The 17342-nt window shown below is 40.0% G+C and overlaps 2 protein-coding genes across 2 annotated transcripts in view; both read right to left on the reverse strand.

Annotated features, from left to right (window-relative positions):
- LOC105042827 (uncharacterized) overlaps positions 1-7983 on the reverse strand; it is a 9086-nt gene extending 1103 nt beyond the window's left edge. The window contains exons 1-4 of the mRNA XM_010920168.4: positions 7533-7983; positions 7277-7387; positions 2197-2265; positions 1095-1226 (exon numbers count right to left, since the gene is read on the reverse strand). Coding sequence (XP_010918470.1) covers positions 1095-1226; positions 2197-2265; positions 7277-7387; positions 7533-7742 — 522 coding nt within the window. The 5' untranslated portion in view covers positions 7743-7983. The remainder of the gene's footprint in view (positions 1-1094; positions 1227-2196; positions 2266-7276; positions 7388-7532) is intronic.
- Positions 7984-9296: 1313 nt separating this feature from the next.
- On the reverse strand, positions 9297-16227 carry LOC105042836 (APO protein 2, chloroplastic). Its single transcript, XM_010920178.4, has 4 exons — positions 15943-16227; positions 14758-14825; positions 11299-11619; positions 9297-10499 (listed from the first exon to the last, which is right to left on the reverse strand). Exons 1-4 carry the CDS (start codon positions 16123-16125, stop codon positions 9671-9673), a joined length of 1401 nt encoding a protein of 466 aa, XP_010918480.1. The 5' UTR covers positions 16126-16227; the 3' UTR covers positions 9297-9670.
- Between the last annotated feature and the right edge of the window lie 1115 nt (positions 16228-17342).

A 17342-nucleotide genomic window follows, 5' to 3' on the forward strand; every position in this document is an offset into this window, starting at 1 on the left:
TTTTACTTCGTAACAAGGAAAATTAATACAAATATGACGAAGCATGTGAAAGAAAATTTTAGGTCAAAGATATAACAGCCATGTTTGGACTTGCTAAAACCAAATTTTAGTTAACAAGAATCAAGGATAAGAGAGTTGTGTCTGGTATGAGCCCATACACAACATAAAGAAATAACTAATGGACAAGTTCTCTCCTTTCATTTTACTTCATGCAACTCATAGTAGGCTCTCTACATGGTGAAGTGCATCTCATAGTAGGCTCTCTACATGGTGCATGTCTCACTTTATATAGTTTAATTCATAAACTTGAAGGAGATGTTTGGTTGGGGGCAGTTGGGGCTTGGAATTGGAATGGGAATGGGAATGAAAATGGGTAACTCCCATTCCAACTATTTGGTTGGGGGAAATCCCAATCTTATTCTGATTTTGAGGAAGAATGAGATGGCTCAATTCCCCTAAAATTTAATCCCAACTCTCCCCTAAGGATTCAAATCTCGATTCTAATTTTGATTCTGGTTACAAACCAAATGCTTCAGGAGATATGACCATTCCGGTTCCCATTCCAATCCATTCCGACTCCGATTTTGATCGCGAACCGAACACCCCCTAAGGTGTTTCACCTCAAAGGTGAAGCATCAGACAAGGGGAATCCAATAAGCCTTTCATAGCCAATGGTTATGCTATGGTTCTTGAAATGCAATGCAGCTCTACAATCTTCTATTTTGTCGAAGGATGGATGGGAGGATTTTCGTGCATACAGCAATAATATGATTGAAATAAATATCAAGAACGTATGATACTTTACAAAAATCAGTCTGTTGACAATATAATAAATGATTCACATGTATAACCATTGGCAACTAAGTTTGCCACATCTATATGTCATTTATGAGTCCATTTAGCTATTCATCCCAAAAATTTCTGTATCTGTTAAAACATGAGTCTGCAGAAATCTGGGTTGTTCGATGGAAAATAAAAAAGGAAAGAAAGGCATTATGGTTTCTTAATGATGTGAATAAGAGAGCTATTCCTTAAAGTTATAGCAGCAATTCGTTTATAGATATAGCAGTATTAATATAAAGTACTGTGACTACCTTGGGAATGGGTGGTGGCTTGACAGAGCATGCTTTAGAAAGGTCATTGCAAAGAAAATTAACCAATGAATCAATTGAAGGCTTTGTGCTATAAAGAAATTCAGCAACATCAGTATCTGAGTAACCCATGACCTGCAAAGAAAAGGAAAAGAAGAGGTGAAGGGGTTGAGCATCAACAACCGCAAATATTTTGTTATATTAAATATCAACATACAATGGATGTCAAGTAATTGTTCTGATAACCAAGAAGGATAAAATAATTTTGTCCCGCATGCACAACTGCACCAATTAGTAAACAAAAACACCCAATAGGTAACAAGCACTCCCCCAGGATGAATCTTTTTTCCACTTAGATAGTGAGTTTCCATCTCGCCACAGCATCAAATTCGACCAATTCTACAGGTAAAAAGGATTTCAGTCAATTCATGCAAAAGCAAGTCTTAGACCCAGCCATGAGGGATATATGCAACATGGACAGCTGAATTGCTCCTTGAACATTTTCATTCACTAGAGCAGCCAAACTATTGTGCCAAACCATGAATTTTCAATACCTTCATCACTGGGTCTCAGGACTGAACAGCCTCCACAGTATTTAATCAACAAAGAGATGTCAACGACCATAATTGGGTTCATTTTCTAAGCAGTGAAGAAGGCAAAAAGAAAATCCATTTTAGTGTTAAATCTGATAGCTAAGTTCAGGCACAATGATGTAATTTAATGGAAGATAGTTTTTTTTTTTTATTTAATACTTTTAATTGGCAAAAGACAAAATGGATTTAGCATGCAATCATGCAGTGATCACCAAGTTCCTAAATGGAATCCAAATTTCTAAACGGAAATTATATCTAAAATAAATGACATTTCAAAGACCAGTTATTACTTCCTCATCCATCTAATATATCATTCTTTCCATACTACAGAAGAATTTACATAAAACTAGAACATGATGTTTACTTTCTATGCGATTATTTCTTCAAAGTAGCTCTGTAACTTGAGATATATGGCATAAAGACAACAAAAAGTAAACATACATACCTTTTTACCCTGAATTCCACAGAATCATAATTCCAATCAATGGTCACAACAAATGCAAGTTTTTTACCTCTTGACAAGCACGCTCGATAGTCTTGCATTCTGAATTACATTGTCCCTCAATGCCTTGCTCAACAAGCTGGTGAGGTAAAAAAGAAGACTAATTTAATAAACCAGGCAATGGAATGCCTTTAAGAATAGTTGCCATACACACACGTAAAAAGAATACATGTGGCAAAAGGATGTAAGCATAACAACATAGGAACAACAAACCACTATAAGGAAAAAGGAAAAAGATCTATATATTCTTGAAATTGCACTTACATGTCATGTCTTCTTACCCAAGAGAATATATCAATCAAAAAAGGATGGTGAAAGAAAATCTAACCATGACCAGCAAGTCTTATATGTCTTAGTCTTCATGGATGATTCTAAGGCAGTGATTGTCATCAAGGCTACATTTTCTTTATTCTTATTATATAGTCATTTAAATCTAGGATGCAAAGTTTAAAGAAAGGTTATAGCAGATCAGCATGAAGACAAATAGTCATCAAAAAAGAAAAAAAGGAAAAGAAAAAAAATTGAGAGGAAACTTCAGAAAAATGAGCATATGAAAGCGAAAAGACAAATCTTCCAGGAAGGGGTATATAATGTCAGAGTAAGTAGAACTCATCAACATCTCAACTAACCAAAATCAATGATCTAAACCCACGAAACAATACATATGGTAATAAAGCACTAGATTATCAGGTTTCAGTTCCTTAACTTCCTAGATTTCTGCTCCTTCCAAAGGTCCTATCAACACCCCCAAAATAAGATTCAGGATCTTTCAAGAAAAAAACAATGATACGTTATTGAAATCAAAATGGGGCGCTGTTGCAAACTTTTAAACGATCAAGAATCAAGTGCCAAAGTACTCTCAGAAGGTTAGACTGGATATCCTTCCATGCATAACCACTTATACAGTCTTGTATGATATATGTAACAGAATATAACTGATATTACCGAAACTATAAAAAAAAAAAACACACAAATAAGTAAATGTTCCAGTATAACAGTAGTGGCTCATCTTGTGCCTCCAGCGCATATTTCTAGATTCTGCACCATGGGTTCAAAGATGGCCTAGAATCTGTAATAATAAGTAAAAGGTGCAATGAATCCAACAAAACAGAAGATCTAGGTAGCTTTTTCACTGCAGGAGGAAGAACATTCGCTACAATTTCATGCTTTCTGGGCCCACTAGAGCCCATTTTACAGCTCCTACGACAACGAAGCAAGTTAGCTTCTTCATCGATCATGTTAGGATTTGATGCCTCGAGATTCAGCCCACATTGAGCCCACAGCGAGGTTCGCGGCGAAAAACGGAGTCCAACGAGACCAAGATCACCTGAAACGGAGCTCGGATGGAGGAGATACGAGCTTTTGAAGTCGGCACGACATTCGAGGCGGCGGAGGACCGCCGGCGACCGGCGGCGGGCGGCAGCGGCGCGCGGGACGCGCGATCCAGGCCCGCGGCCCAGGCGGGCGTGCGGCCCAGCTGGGCACGCGCAGGCCCGCGCGCAGGCGCGGGCCGGCCCAGGCCCAGCGGCCTGCTAGCCCCTTTGCCCCGGTCCACGGCGGGGCCTGTGGACCGCGTGGGCGTTTCCCACGCGTTTCTCGCGGTCCACGGCATTATTCCGTGGACCGGAGCGTGATCGGAGGGCCCAGGTGATTTCCGGTGACGATCCGACGGTTCAGGAGGTTGATTTGGCTTGTTTATGACTCTTAAACCTAATCTAATTAGGTTTAAACCATGTTTAACCCTTAAAAAGGGTCCTGTGACGAACAAACAGTGAGGTGGTTCGGATTTGCGCCGTACGAACCCGAGAAGAGAGAGAGAGGCGAGAGTGCTGAGAGAGGAGCAGGAGGCTCCTGGACAGCGGTCGCCAGGCACTTCAGGGGTTCAGGGGGGGTCTTCAAGAGAGAGAGAGCTTTTGTGAGGGAAACTTCTAGTGAGAGAGAATTGGGTGTACAAGGATTGAGGGTGAGGTCTCCTCTTGTAAATTTTTTTTTCATAGTGAAGTTTGCATGCCCCGTGAAGGCGAGCCCTTTTATGGCTGATCCACATATTTTAATTGTTTTTTCTTTTGTTTTGTTTTTTCTTTCTTCCTGCTGCATCGCGTGGTACTGAAAAGATCTTGGGAGGTGGTGTCCTGGCCAGACATCCACCCAACAAGTGGTATCAGAGCAAAGTGGTACAAGGACGCAGATTGCAATGGTGGTGAGCAAGACTGAAGATGGAGAAGACAGAAACAATCAAGATGGAGATTAACAAGTTCGATGGTAAGAGCAATTTCTCCTTGTGGCAGGCAAGGGTGAAGGACGTGCTCATCCAACAGGGATTGATCGATGCTCTCTTGTGCGATGAGAAGCCGACCACCATGGAGGTGCAGGATTGGAAACGGCTACAGATGCAGGCGGTGAGTACCATCCGCATGTACCTGACGGATGAGGTGGTGATCCATGTGCTGAGCGAGACTTCCCCGACGGTGCTGTGGTCAAAGCTCGAGGAGTTGTACATGGCGAAGTCTCTCACCAATACACTTTTCCTCTGGAAGCAGTTTTACCAACTGCGGATGACTGAGGGACAGAGCGTGCAGGAGCATTTGAGCCACTTCCAGAAGATCCTCACCGACCTTCTCAGCGTTGGCGAGAATGTTGAGGAGAAAACCAGGGCGCTAGTTTTGCTGGCGTCGCTTTCTCCTTCGTACGAGTCCTTGGTGACTGCTCTTCTAATGGGGAAGAGCACTATCAAGATGGACGAGGTCACCGCGGCGATACTCCAGAACGAGGTTCTCAGGAGGGAGAACCCAGCTTCGAGCTCAGGTGGCGGTAGTTCAGCTTTGGTGGCTTTTGAAGGAGCAGGAGGCGGTAGACGGAACGACAGGAGATCGCAACGAGGGCGGTCTAAGTCCAGAAGGGACTTGAGCAAAACCAGGTGTTATCGGTGTGAAGAGTTGGGGCATCTAACTAGAGATTGCCCTCAATTGAAAAATCGGACGGTGGCTGCTGTAACAATGGCCGGCAGCGATTTAGATGAAGATGTCCTGGAGATATCTGACGAGGTATCTACTTCTTCCCAGCAGTGGATATTAGATTCTGCATGTCCCTATCATGTATGTTGCAGAAAGGAGCAGTTTGACTCCCTGGAGAACAGTGAGGGCACTGTATATCTGCCGGATGGATCGAGCTGTGCGATCAGAGGCATTGGGACGGTCAGCTGGAGGACACATGACGGTGCAGTGAGAAGATTGGGGGAGATCCGATACATACCCGATTTCAGGTGGAATCTTATTTCACTTAGCAGACTGGATTCGAGAGGCTACAGGACGGTAGCTGGTGGAGGAATCCTGAGGGTGCTACGCGGCGATAGGATTGTGCTGGAGGGGAAGAAGGAGAGCAGAGGATATTATTACCTGACAGGAAGCCCAGTGCGAGGTGGAACTTCGGGAGCCAGACGGAGCCCAGAGCGAGGTGGAGCTCCAGGAGGCGGATCGGGCACGAGACAGGAGACTCGGGAGGACGAGAGGCGACGTCGCAAGGTGAGATTCCTATTGCCGCAGGACGATGTCCCGAGCAAATCTCAGGTCAGGAGGAGCACAGCATACAACGGAGATGGGATCGAGCAGCCTGACTCGACTCCCATGTTTGTCCATCCATGATCAGCAGGCGATTGCTCCAGGGCATGGGGGAGAGGAGATCTAGAAGCTCTCGGAGTTTGAAAGAGGCCGAATATCGAGTCGAGGTGGAGATTGTTAGGATTTGACGCCTCGAGATTCAGCCCACATTGAGCCCACAGCGAGGTTCGCGGCGAAAAACGGAGTCCAACGAGACCAAGATCACCTGAAACGAAGCTCGGATGGAGGAGATACGAGCTTTTGAAGTCGGCACGACATTCGAGGCGGTGGAGGACCGCCGGCGACCGGCGGCGGGCGGCAGCGGTGCGGCCGCAGACGGCGGCGCGCGGGACGCGCGACCCAGGCCCGCGCGGGACGAGCGACCCAGGCCTGCGGCCCAGGCGGGCGCGCAGGCCCGCGCACGCGGGCCGACCCAGGCCCAGCGGCCTGCTGGCCCCTTTGCCCCGGTCCACCGTGGACCGGGCGGTCCACGGCGGGGCCTGTGGACCGCGTGGGCGTTTCCCAAGCGTTTCTCGCGGTCCACGACATTATTTCGTGGACCGAAGCGCGATCGGAGGGCCCAGGTGATTTTCGATGACGATCCGACGATTCAGGAGGTTGATTTGGCTTGTTTAGGACTCTTAAACCTAATCTAATTAGGCTTAAACCCTGTTTAACCCTTAAAAAGGGTCCTGTGACGAACAAACAGTGAGGTGGTTCGGATTTGCGCCGTACGAAACCTGTACGAACCCGAGAAAAGAGAGAGAGGCGAGAGTGCTGAGAGAGAAAGAGCAGGAGACTCCTGGACAGCGATCGCCAGGCACTTCAGGGGTTCAGGGGGGGTCTTCAAGAGAGAGAGAGCTTTTGTGAGGGGAACTTCTAGTGAGAGAAAATTGGGTGTACAAGGATTGAGGGTGAGGTCTCTTCTTGTAAATTTTTTTTTCATAGTGAAGTTTGCATGCCCCGTGGAGGCGAGCCCTTTTGTGGCTGATCCACGTATTTTGATTGTTTTTTCTTTTGTTTTATTTTTTCTTTCTTCCTACTGCATCGCGTGGTACTGAAAAGATCTTGAGAGGTGGTGTCCTGGCCAGACATCCACCCAACAGATCAAGACCACGATTCTACACAAAAGACCTAGTAATTGTTTTGATAACGGTGGGCACATAATTACTTATTGCGAGGCATATACTACCAAAACAGCATTTCTTTATGTTGTAGAAACCATTCATATTATAATACCCTATGTAAAATGGAAGGGAACCAACCAAATTATTAAGCGAAGAATATTTACAAAATATTACAAAGTGAGAGGGAAATAATAGAAAAGGCTTCTTGAATTTCGTCAAATATAAACACTCCTCTGACTCCAAATGCAACAAACCACATCACCATTATAATTTAGTCAACGCAAAGCATCAAATCAACGTGAAATCAAAATAAAATTAACCGAACTACGAAACTCACAAATCAACTCAGAAAAAATCGTTCTCTTACCTCCAGTTTATCTCCATTCTCAACAATATCAATCTGGAGAATCCAGTCCGCTTCTTCCTTCTTCAAATTACACACGTTCTCAGCTATCTCAATTATTTGAAACTCCGAAACCTATCTCCACCCCAACCACACAAACCAAAAAGGAAAGAAAAAGAGAGATCAAACTAAAAGTTAGTCATGGGATCAAACGATCAAACAGAACCACACTTCGAATCAGGCAAGACGAGAAGGAAGCAAGAAGGGAGGAAGGAGGGACCTTTTTGGGGGAGATCTGGACCTCCTTCTTCTTGACCTGCTGGTAGATCTGGTGGGCGATCTTCTCGCAGACCTGGCACTTGATGAAGGGGATGTCTTCCTTCCGGGCGGCCGGCGATGGCTTTTTGGAGGCAGAGAGGGCGAGAGGAAGAAGGGCCGAGACGACGAGGAGAAGCAAAAAAGCGGAGAGCCCTCGGAGAAGCCTCGCCATTGTCCGCCTCCTTCGCTCTTCTTCACCGCTCCTCCTCCTGAAGGGTTTTTCTGGTAGTCGGGCTAGGAGACGACACGACCGCGGCGTGAGATCGAAGAATGGAGAGTAATGTCCGGAGACCGGACGGAAGTGAAAACGGGTTGAGTCGTGATCGAACCCGTTGGTTGCTCGCTCTGAGGAGCAAAGCTCCAATCGGGTCGGATCTAGTTCAAGCAAATTCTCATTTGGATGCAATCCATTTACAAGATATAATTAATATGTAGGGTTGGATTCTGGAAAATTCTTCCGTCTTGTACGGTAAATCGGTTGGAGTTCGGTTCCAGTTGAGGTGCATTAACGTTTTGGTTGGGAGGGAGCAACAGGAGAGAAGAAAAGAATGAAAATTAATATGTTGAAAATTTTTTTATTAAAAAAAAAAAGAAGGAGGAACATAAATTTTTTTAAGTCTGTAATTTTTTTTCTCAAAATGAAGAGATTTGTAGTAAAAAAAATTAAAAATTAATAAATTTTTTATTTTATTTTTTAATAATAAAAAATAAAATTAATATTATATTTCAATCCTAAATGTTATTTCAAACCTCCAATCTAAACCTTCCATCCGATTGAGACTTATGTGGATAAAAAAATTAATAAAAATATTTAAAAATATTTTTTTTTTAAATTTTTAGATTTATTGGATTCATTTCAAAAATATAATAATAAAAAAAAAATCATAATATTTTTTACTTTTCTTTTTCTTCTTTACTTCTAACTAGGAAGAAAAGAAATTCTCTTCTTTTCTTTCTTTAAATACCTAATCAATATATATATATATATATATATATATATATATATATATATATATATATATATATATATATATATATATATATATATATACACACACACATACATTCGCTTATTAATATTTTTTTTATTTTTTTTCTCTTCAAACTTCCAACTAAGACGTAAATGTGACTAATGGGATGGGGTTCCCCAAGAGGAAGAGTCTAATATCATGTTAGGGGCCACACGCCTGATGGTATTTCTATGGGCATTGCCGATACATTGAAGCAAAAGATAGCGGATGTTTTTAGTAGCATATATTTTATTTTGTGAGAGAACTAGATTATGATAAATATTTTCTTTTATTTCTGGGATATAACTAGATAGAGCAAATAACAACAACAACAACAACAACAACAACAACAACAACAACAACAACAACAATAATAATAATAATAATAAAATATATAAGAGTATAATTTATTATGTGATCAGGATCATGGACAAACAAATCCTAATTATGAACAAATTGTATACTACATTATTTTCTAAAAGAGAGGTGAATCTAAGCTAAGCATATCCTATGCAAGATCTTAAATTCTTATTACCGTTACATGTAAAGGATTTGAATCTAAGCATACCCTTTACCGTTAAGTGGAAGGGAAAGAATGAAACCTAATTGTTGCTGATTAGGATTCATAAAGAATGAAACACTTGAAAATTCCTTTCTTCAACTCTGAGCCCTTCATGAATAGCCATCACAAATTGATCAGAATATAAACACAACGATAACCCCAAGAGAAAAATTGTCCGATTATCACAACCATAAAGGGCATGCCAGTCCATCTGCATCTCATTTTATCATGCAAGATACTCGACAGATATTTTAGCTGGGCGTCCAAACACCCCTTGAATGACCATAGCTATTAGAGCAAAGTACGACCAGCAATGGATTATACACTGAGAAATGGTTACCTCTACACGAAAAAATAGCATCAATTTGTTTAATGCTGATTCAGCGCATCCAAAGTGAATGATTGCCATCATTTCTGGGACATCTAGGAAGAGCTTGAGGTGAATGATTAATCTGCCTCAATATGCTAAACAGTACTTCTCTGAGTATATTCCAGCCATTCTAGTTTAGATGCAGAATTAGGTAAAAGTCATACCACCATCTCAGCTTCTCTCAAATTGGTTGGTATTCCAACATCCAGCCTCATGGTAGGTTTGTACTGTTCTGGCACTCTTGCTCCACCCTGAACGCACAGCTCCACCACAGCTGGTGCCTGTCCATAGAAGTTCCTCAGCTCTCGCTGCAGCTCTGGTTCTGTTGCTGGTACATGCCACACAAACCTCGGTGGTATCAGATCATCAAGCACTGCTGCTTGCCAGCCATGCTGCCCATTCCGCTGCTGGTGCTTGAATGCCCCACAATTCTGTGCCTTGTGCCCGCTGGGTCCCACATGCACCTCAGGGCAGTAGCCACACACCCTCACCGCATACTTCCTCATCAGCCTCCCGGTACCCTGCCTAAGAGTGTCCCATGCTTCAAGTGTCTCCTCAGAAAGGGAAGCAGTCTCCTCGGCACTGGATGGTGGAATTGCATCAGAATCAGGAATTTCATCCAGAATCGGCTTATTAAATTTATCAGGCTTGGGGTCAGGCAAGTCATCTTCATCAGCATCAATGATCTCACTCTTCCTAATGCGAATGACAGGCTTCCTCCGCCGCTTGGTGGGTAAGTCAGGAAGGTCGACACCAGCCTGGACACAAAGTTCCACAATAGCTGGAACTCGGGGGATGGAGAACCTCTCCTCATGAGAGATTCGCTTACCTAGACGGTCAAAAAGATGGTAGGCCTCAATGGGCAGAAATACATCTTCTACTGTTGCATTAGTCCACTCATGCAGACCCCTGCGTTTATCTGCATGCAGGCCTCGGCATGATTTGAATGGGTGCCCAGTCTGGCCAACATGAATTTCATTGCAATACCTTGGAAAGAGAAAAAAAGAAAGAAAAGAAAACATTGTTTACTAAAGAATCTGCAAATCCTTACATACATAACTAGCTGCTTTAGCCGATCAAAAAACAAGCATAGGCAATGGGAAACAACAAAACTGACCAAACTCTACATGCACGAAAACATAAGGTTTCAACAGACATATCTGATATGGTAATAGACACCAGAATATTGGTGATATGTGCAGCCGGCTAAGACTTACCATGGTCTGACTACACATAAAGTTGGGGAGGCTACAATCAGTTGGGAGCATTTTGGTCAGTTTGGCCTCAAGTGTCAAACAGGTACTGAAGATCAAATGAAGTCAGCAACTCCAAGTCTAAGACAGCCACAAAAGAACTGCACTTTAATTGTTTCAGTTCTAACTACAGATACTTTTCATTGGTGTAGGCACAAAATCAGAAACTTGAGCATATTGAAGAAAAGATACACCAGTACATGTTTTGTGGTATCTTCACACAGAATAAGTTCTCCATAGGCTAACAAAGGCTTTATGGTTTTAACAAGAGTAGCATATAAATGGGAAGTTAAATAAATCTTACTTTAAAATGATTGATTATATATACCGACCAGCTGTATTGAATGTCAATAAAGTCTAACCGTTTCCTGAAGCATTCATTATCATTATATTTAAGTAAAACTACAAATACAACAGTGGTGCTGAAAGGCAACGCAACAATAACATTCAATGTCCGATACGATGATGCAACAATGAACTATGTCAACATTATGCAAGATGCTCAAAGGAAGAGGAATAGTGGAGAAAGATACTTGCAAGCTCGCACTGGCACTACTTTCATTAGCCTTTTCAGATTGTTTATCAACAAAATCCTTGCATTCATCACTTCATATGCAACTGGTATCAGGCTTCTAACCAGCATTCCATTTTTTGGTGGTGGCATTGGTCTTCTGGGCTTTCCCCTGGCTTTCTTTTGCCTCTCTCTTGCCGCACGCCTTAGCTCCAATATGGGTATAGGAAAGGGTTTCTTCTCCCTCTTTGAGTAATAGCGAGGAAAATCAGCATTTTGAGGGTAACTACTTTTGTCTATCACAGAACTTGGATGGTCTTGGCAAAAACACTGAGTTGGAAGTCTGAAAATCAACAAACATTTAACTTTCTTAGCACCATGCTGCAAATAAACAACAAACGAGGTTCAATTCAATGTTTACCACACCCATGGCTGATCTGATATCTTAGAACATCATATGTAAATACTTTGAAAGCATGATGATCATACATAAATTCAAAGAAAATTGATATATATTTTGATAAAGCTTAAGCAGTTCTCAAATCAGAACAAAACATACCCAGCATCCCCACAGAAATGGGGAAGGAGGAAGGAAGAAAAGGAAAGGAGAAGGAGGCGGGGATAGAGAGAGATGGAGATGGAGATTCCATGATTCTTGTGTGAGAAACAAAAAGCACTTGAAAAATCAGAAGCAAGGAAGAACAACAAGCAACATCTCCTTAAAATATTTGATGCATATCAAGCCAGAATCAAATCCCTAAAAATGATGATGCACCCTCTCTACATCTTTCAATCACATCCATCTTATCCATAGTTGGTAACTTTTTTGAACAGCACACATGACATGAAAAACAATAGCATCAGTTTGTTCAACTGGAATGAACAGACATGAAAACTGTTTATTCTTGAAAAAAGAACCATGAATCTGAGTATCTAATCCTTTTCTAGCTATTGATTTACAAGTCATATGTAAAATCTGAAATTTAATTCTTTTTTCTCAAACACATCACATCACTGGTAAAAATCCTCCTAGCTAGCTCCTTCAATGGTACCGGCATAATTTGAGAAGCATTGATCAGATTAATTCATGAAAGCTGATGATATTTCTGGTTGGTTGAGTATGCAATGTCTCATCCAGGTTCTGAGAATGACTAGGCCAGGTCATCCAAATCTACCATTTGTTGAGGTCTTGTCTTTTTTCTCTCTACTTTGGAAACAAGATCATATCTCAATAAAAGATTGCTCTTTTTTTGGGTAAAAGTAAAAACACTGTTCAATGACTTAGAAACAAGGTCGGAAAACTTCATGTTTTAATCAAGTATTCAACTATAGCAAGCCAATTACAGGTTGAATTAATGCAACTGCCTATTATCAGCAATTAACCGGACAGATTTTATGAAGGACTGAGCTTTTGGGCAAAACTCACACACCATCTGAAGTTTTGAACATTTCAGTTTCATCAAAAGTGATCCAAAACCCAGGTTGGTCACATTCCAGTTGAAACTGACTATTGGATCCTAAATTAGTATATTTATGGAAATTTTTCTCTTTCTTTGTCAATCTTTCTTTTTTTTTTCCAAATTTCAAAAAGTTTTTTGACAAATAAAACTAAAAATATGAAAGTTCTGAAATGAGTTGTAAACATTTTGATATTGGGTTGACAGAAATATAAAGAACGAGATATGTTAACAATCTAGAGCTTAAATATTGAAGAGATTTAGAGCTCCATATGAAAGATTATCATCAAACTAGAAAGATATATTATACTCTAAAATAACATGAAAAATATTTGTGATCTTCATCAATTTTTCAAAAAAATGTTTTTCTGACTATTTCAGCACAGACCATCAAAGATGAATAACAAGCACGCCTACGTCCTAAACACTACATCATATACTAAAAAAAATGTTTAATTTATTTTGTCGACTTGCTTTAGGTTTTTCTTATTTTGATATTTCCCAATTTTTCATATTCTTGAATTTATTTGGCAAAAACTTCAGTGCTAAAACTTCAAAATTGAAACTGAACCTGAGTTTTCAGACCTCACTCCACAATCTACTTCGAAGACAAGATCATCAGCATATTAACTAAAGAACTCCATATGGAATCATGCAGTTACTCAAATAATTATTTAGCTTTAGTAATCAGATAATGCCATTTATATTCACTGTATAACATCCTTATGTGGTCATCAGGGTATGAATTGCAAGCCAAAGGGGCGCAGCAACAGCAATTCCTAGCCTTCCTTGTTCTATCAATTGTTTCACCATTGCCTATTTTAAGCTCAAACTTATATACACAAATTCAATGCATGGATTATACAAGAACATGTATGGGTAGCAGGGTAGGGGTGAGACAAAGTTATAATAAGTAAATCAAAATGAAAGAACACACTCCAATTCCACCTATAATCTCAAATTTTGCTCCAACAAATGCATCAACAGATGATAATGTGAACAGTGTCAAGAAAGATACTGGTGAGAATGATTGATAACATGCCAAACATAGACATTTTGTCTATATTTGGCTGTTCAAATCATATTACGAAATTAGAGTTCTAGTTCTTCTAAACCAACATAATGTCCTTTCTAAGATTGAATATTCATGATAGCATAACTAATAATTTGTTGTAAGTTTCCTATTTAGAGTGTTTCCCTCAGGTTCAATAGTGGGGGAAAAAGTATCACATTGTAGGTTAATCGCTAGGAGACACTAGCTATTGTCAGATTGTGCTGCCAATTATATATTTACTTTTCAATGATATATGCATCATATTTGGAAACTGTTTCCATCATGAGAATTGAGAATAGAGTGTGCCTCTTAAATCATATAAGTAGTAGACTAACTTATTGCAATTTTTTAGTTTTTACCAATATGCTTCATGTAACCTTTAGTAGTTATGACTCAGCCAAGTCAATAATTAATTCCTTCAACAAACCTAATCTAAAACATATGAGTCATCGGAGTTGCAATATTCTTTTCTAGCCATGCTTTAGTACAAGCATAACCTAAACTAGTAGTGTTGATGCATAGCCATGAACTTTATCACGTACTTCAAAATGATGACTTTATTGGAACACCTTGTTTTAACTTGTTTTATATACATCAAAAAACCAATTAGGCTGATGCATTCCCTATGCCTCACACTTTCCTGTCAACATTGACACCTATTAGTTAGGATCCAGTTGAGAAAGCTACAATAATCTCAAAATCAGCTAAATTACTTTTGCACACGGTCAACATCCAGCAACCAGAAATTGAAGCACAATCAAGGGCATGTCCATTTCAACCATTTTACAGCACTATGTAGATCTTCGTATCCATATAACAAGGAGGGACAGCAACAAGAATCATTTTGAATTCATATAATTCTTTTTTCTAAAAAAAACCATAATATTATGCCTTGAAAGCAGAAACAGAGCATCATACAACTCTAGCTGAGGGCCCACATAACTCATGGGAGTGGAAAAAACGAGATGACCTGGCACGCTGACAATCTTTGCGTGCACCCTTGACAGGAGCCACATCCAGATTTAGCTGCTGCTTGATCTGTTAATGTGTTTAATGGAAAGACAACAATTTATTAAACCATCAGAAAATTGAGAGGACAAGCAAAGGGGACTATTGAAGATAAATTTTTACTTGTTATAGAAAGACAAGCATGTAAGAAATCAAAAGTAATACTGTATTGCCAACTACAGCCAAAAAACTGAAGAGTGACTTTTTTGTTTCCACCATGTGCACAAATATATCCGACCAGGTTATGACAATTGACAGATACAAACCTAAGCTAGTGAAATAGAAGATATTAGACAAGGTTGCATCTTAGTCATATAGTTTCCCTGAAGTGAATGGAGTTGTCATATAGTTTCCCTGAAGTTAAAATGGAGTTGTATATAACGAATTTCTAGCTGTAGTAGGTATAGTTTTGACATCAATGATATGCTTACTCATTAACATTCAAGGCCATTTTATGGCTACACTCCACTTTTGGTTTTTTCTCTAGCATGTTCGTTCTCATATTCTTGGGATTCATATTTCCATTTCATGTTATAATTTACTATTAGAAACGAAAAAGAATTGTAGAAACAATACACAACGGCACTTATTTCCTTTTTTCACCCCCAATCTTTGTCAAGTCCTCGACAAAGTGTATTTCAATCCTTGGTCATTATTTTCATCAACCTCTTCTTAGACACATTATTCAACTTGATCACGAGACACTTCCTCATCATGGCTCTTTTTGGCAAACCTCTAAGATGGTTTGTCCATCTCGAAGACATTTTTCCTCCCTTTTCTGCACGGATTCTAGTGCTACTTGTAAGCTCTTTAATTTCCCATCCCTCCTGAGAACAAGTTCTTCCTAATCAATCACATATTCAAAATCATCATCTTCGAAACCTACATTATTTTGGAAGGGGGAAAAAAAATCCACAACGTGAGGGTTACATTCCATCGACGGATTACAAGAGCAACAACAATAAACTCGGCAAGGCAATAAATCAAGCACATGAAAGACACGAGAGTCAAAGTCCGGATGCCTTCTTGGCCCCGATTCTCCTGACATAAATTCTTTGCTGGAGTAGCTCTGATGGACAAATAACCATGCAGGCTCCCAAATAGTACTATGAATTTGAGCTGCAAAGAAAGGAAGTGCACGTCATACCCTTTTGTGCGATAAGAGGGAGCCGAGGTAGGCCGAACGGGACGCACGGATACCGGAGAATCTCTTGGAGCTCGACGAGGAGTAGAAGAAAACGAAGGTTGCTTTTGCGGTTGAGGCAGAAGAAGGAAGGAGGGAGAAGGAGGAGGGAGAAAGAGAAGAAGAAGATGATGATGAGCAGCTCATCACATCACCAGCTGATACTGACGACTCTCTGCTCCACGGTGCCCGTGGGATGGAGATATCTAAAAAGAAAAGAAAATATCAGATGGAACCGTCGCGGATACATCGACTGCTCCCGAATCCAAGATGAACCCGAGCCCGGAGCCTGGCCGAGGGTTGAGCTGAAGGTGATCGCGACTGGGCCGGACCCAAAAATCTCTTATAAACATGAGAAAATTATTTTTTTTTTCTTGAGGCCCTGCAATAATGGAAAAGAAAACTATATTATTACGATACATGATGGCCGGAGATCCACCCATTTCCCCATGACATACTGAATATCACTTCTAATATTGCTGGAAATACTGATGATTGAATTTAACGAATTAATGAAACATGCCCACAAATTTTATAAAATATTTTATTTTTTGATTTTATAAATTGTATATTTGTACTCATATTGAAGTTGTATGATCACCTTTTGTATAAAAAAAAAAAAAAAAAAAACTACATAATTTTATTTTAAAAAAATGACAACCAGACATTTCAGGGCCAGCAGTAAGACTGCCCATCCCCTACGGGTTGGTCAAACCGGAGATTCTAGTATACCAAAACTATACTATCTCATCATATTTTTCCTTCATTGGTATGGTCTTAAAAAAAAAAATTAAAAAGGTAGCAAGAAAATAAGATGAATTTGTCTTTTTACTTACGTGATACCTGTTACATGTTAGCTATACTTTGGTAATTAAAAATGATTAAATAGGAATAAAAATATTTTGAAATGTAAATTTTGTATTATCTCTATCTGTCCTAATCTATGCTGGTCCTACTTATAGCTATCAAGGATAATAAGCACATATCATCAAGTAGTTTATCCCACTTCGAAACTAGATGTTGAAGTTATAATATAACTTGATCACAAAATAATCTCAATATTTATGTCTATGATAAATATCAAAAAATAATTTCTAGGTAAAAGAAAGATTGATAACTACATAAAAATGTGACATTGAGTGCATTTTGCATATTAAACTAGATTATGGTTGCATTGCTGCTAAGGCCATGTGATTTCATTATCAAATGGTCCGCTTGGTATTCTATGCAGGTACCAATTTTATGCTCTTTATCCTTTTTCAAGATAAATCAAACATATATCTTCTGCTATTTTATATTTGATGCAAAGACAGACACATTAGATGCATAACTAGTGATTGACTAGATAGATGTAATCTTAGATA

Source organism: Elaeis guineensis, chromosome 2 (genome assembly GCF_000442705.2).
Source record: "Elaeis guineensis isolate ETL-2024a chromosome 2, EG11, whole genome shotgun sequence".
NCBI classification, from domain to species: domain Eukaryota; kingdom Viridiplantae; phylum Streptophyta; class Magnoliopsida; order Arecales; family Arecaceae; genus Elaeis; species Elaeis guineensis.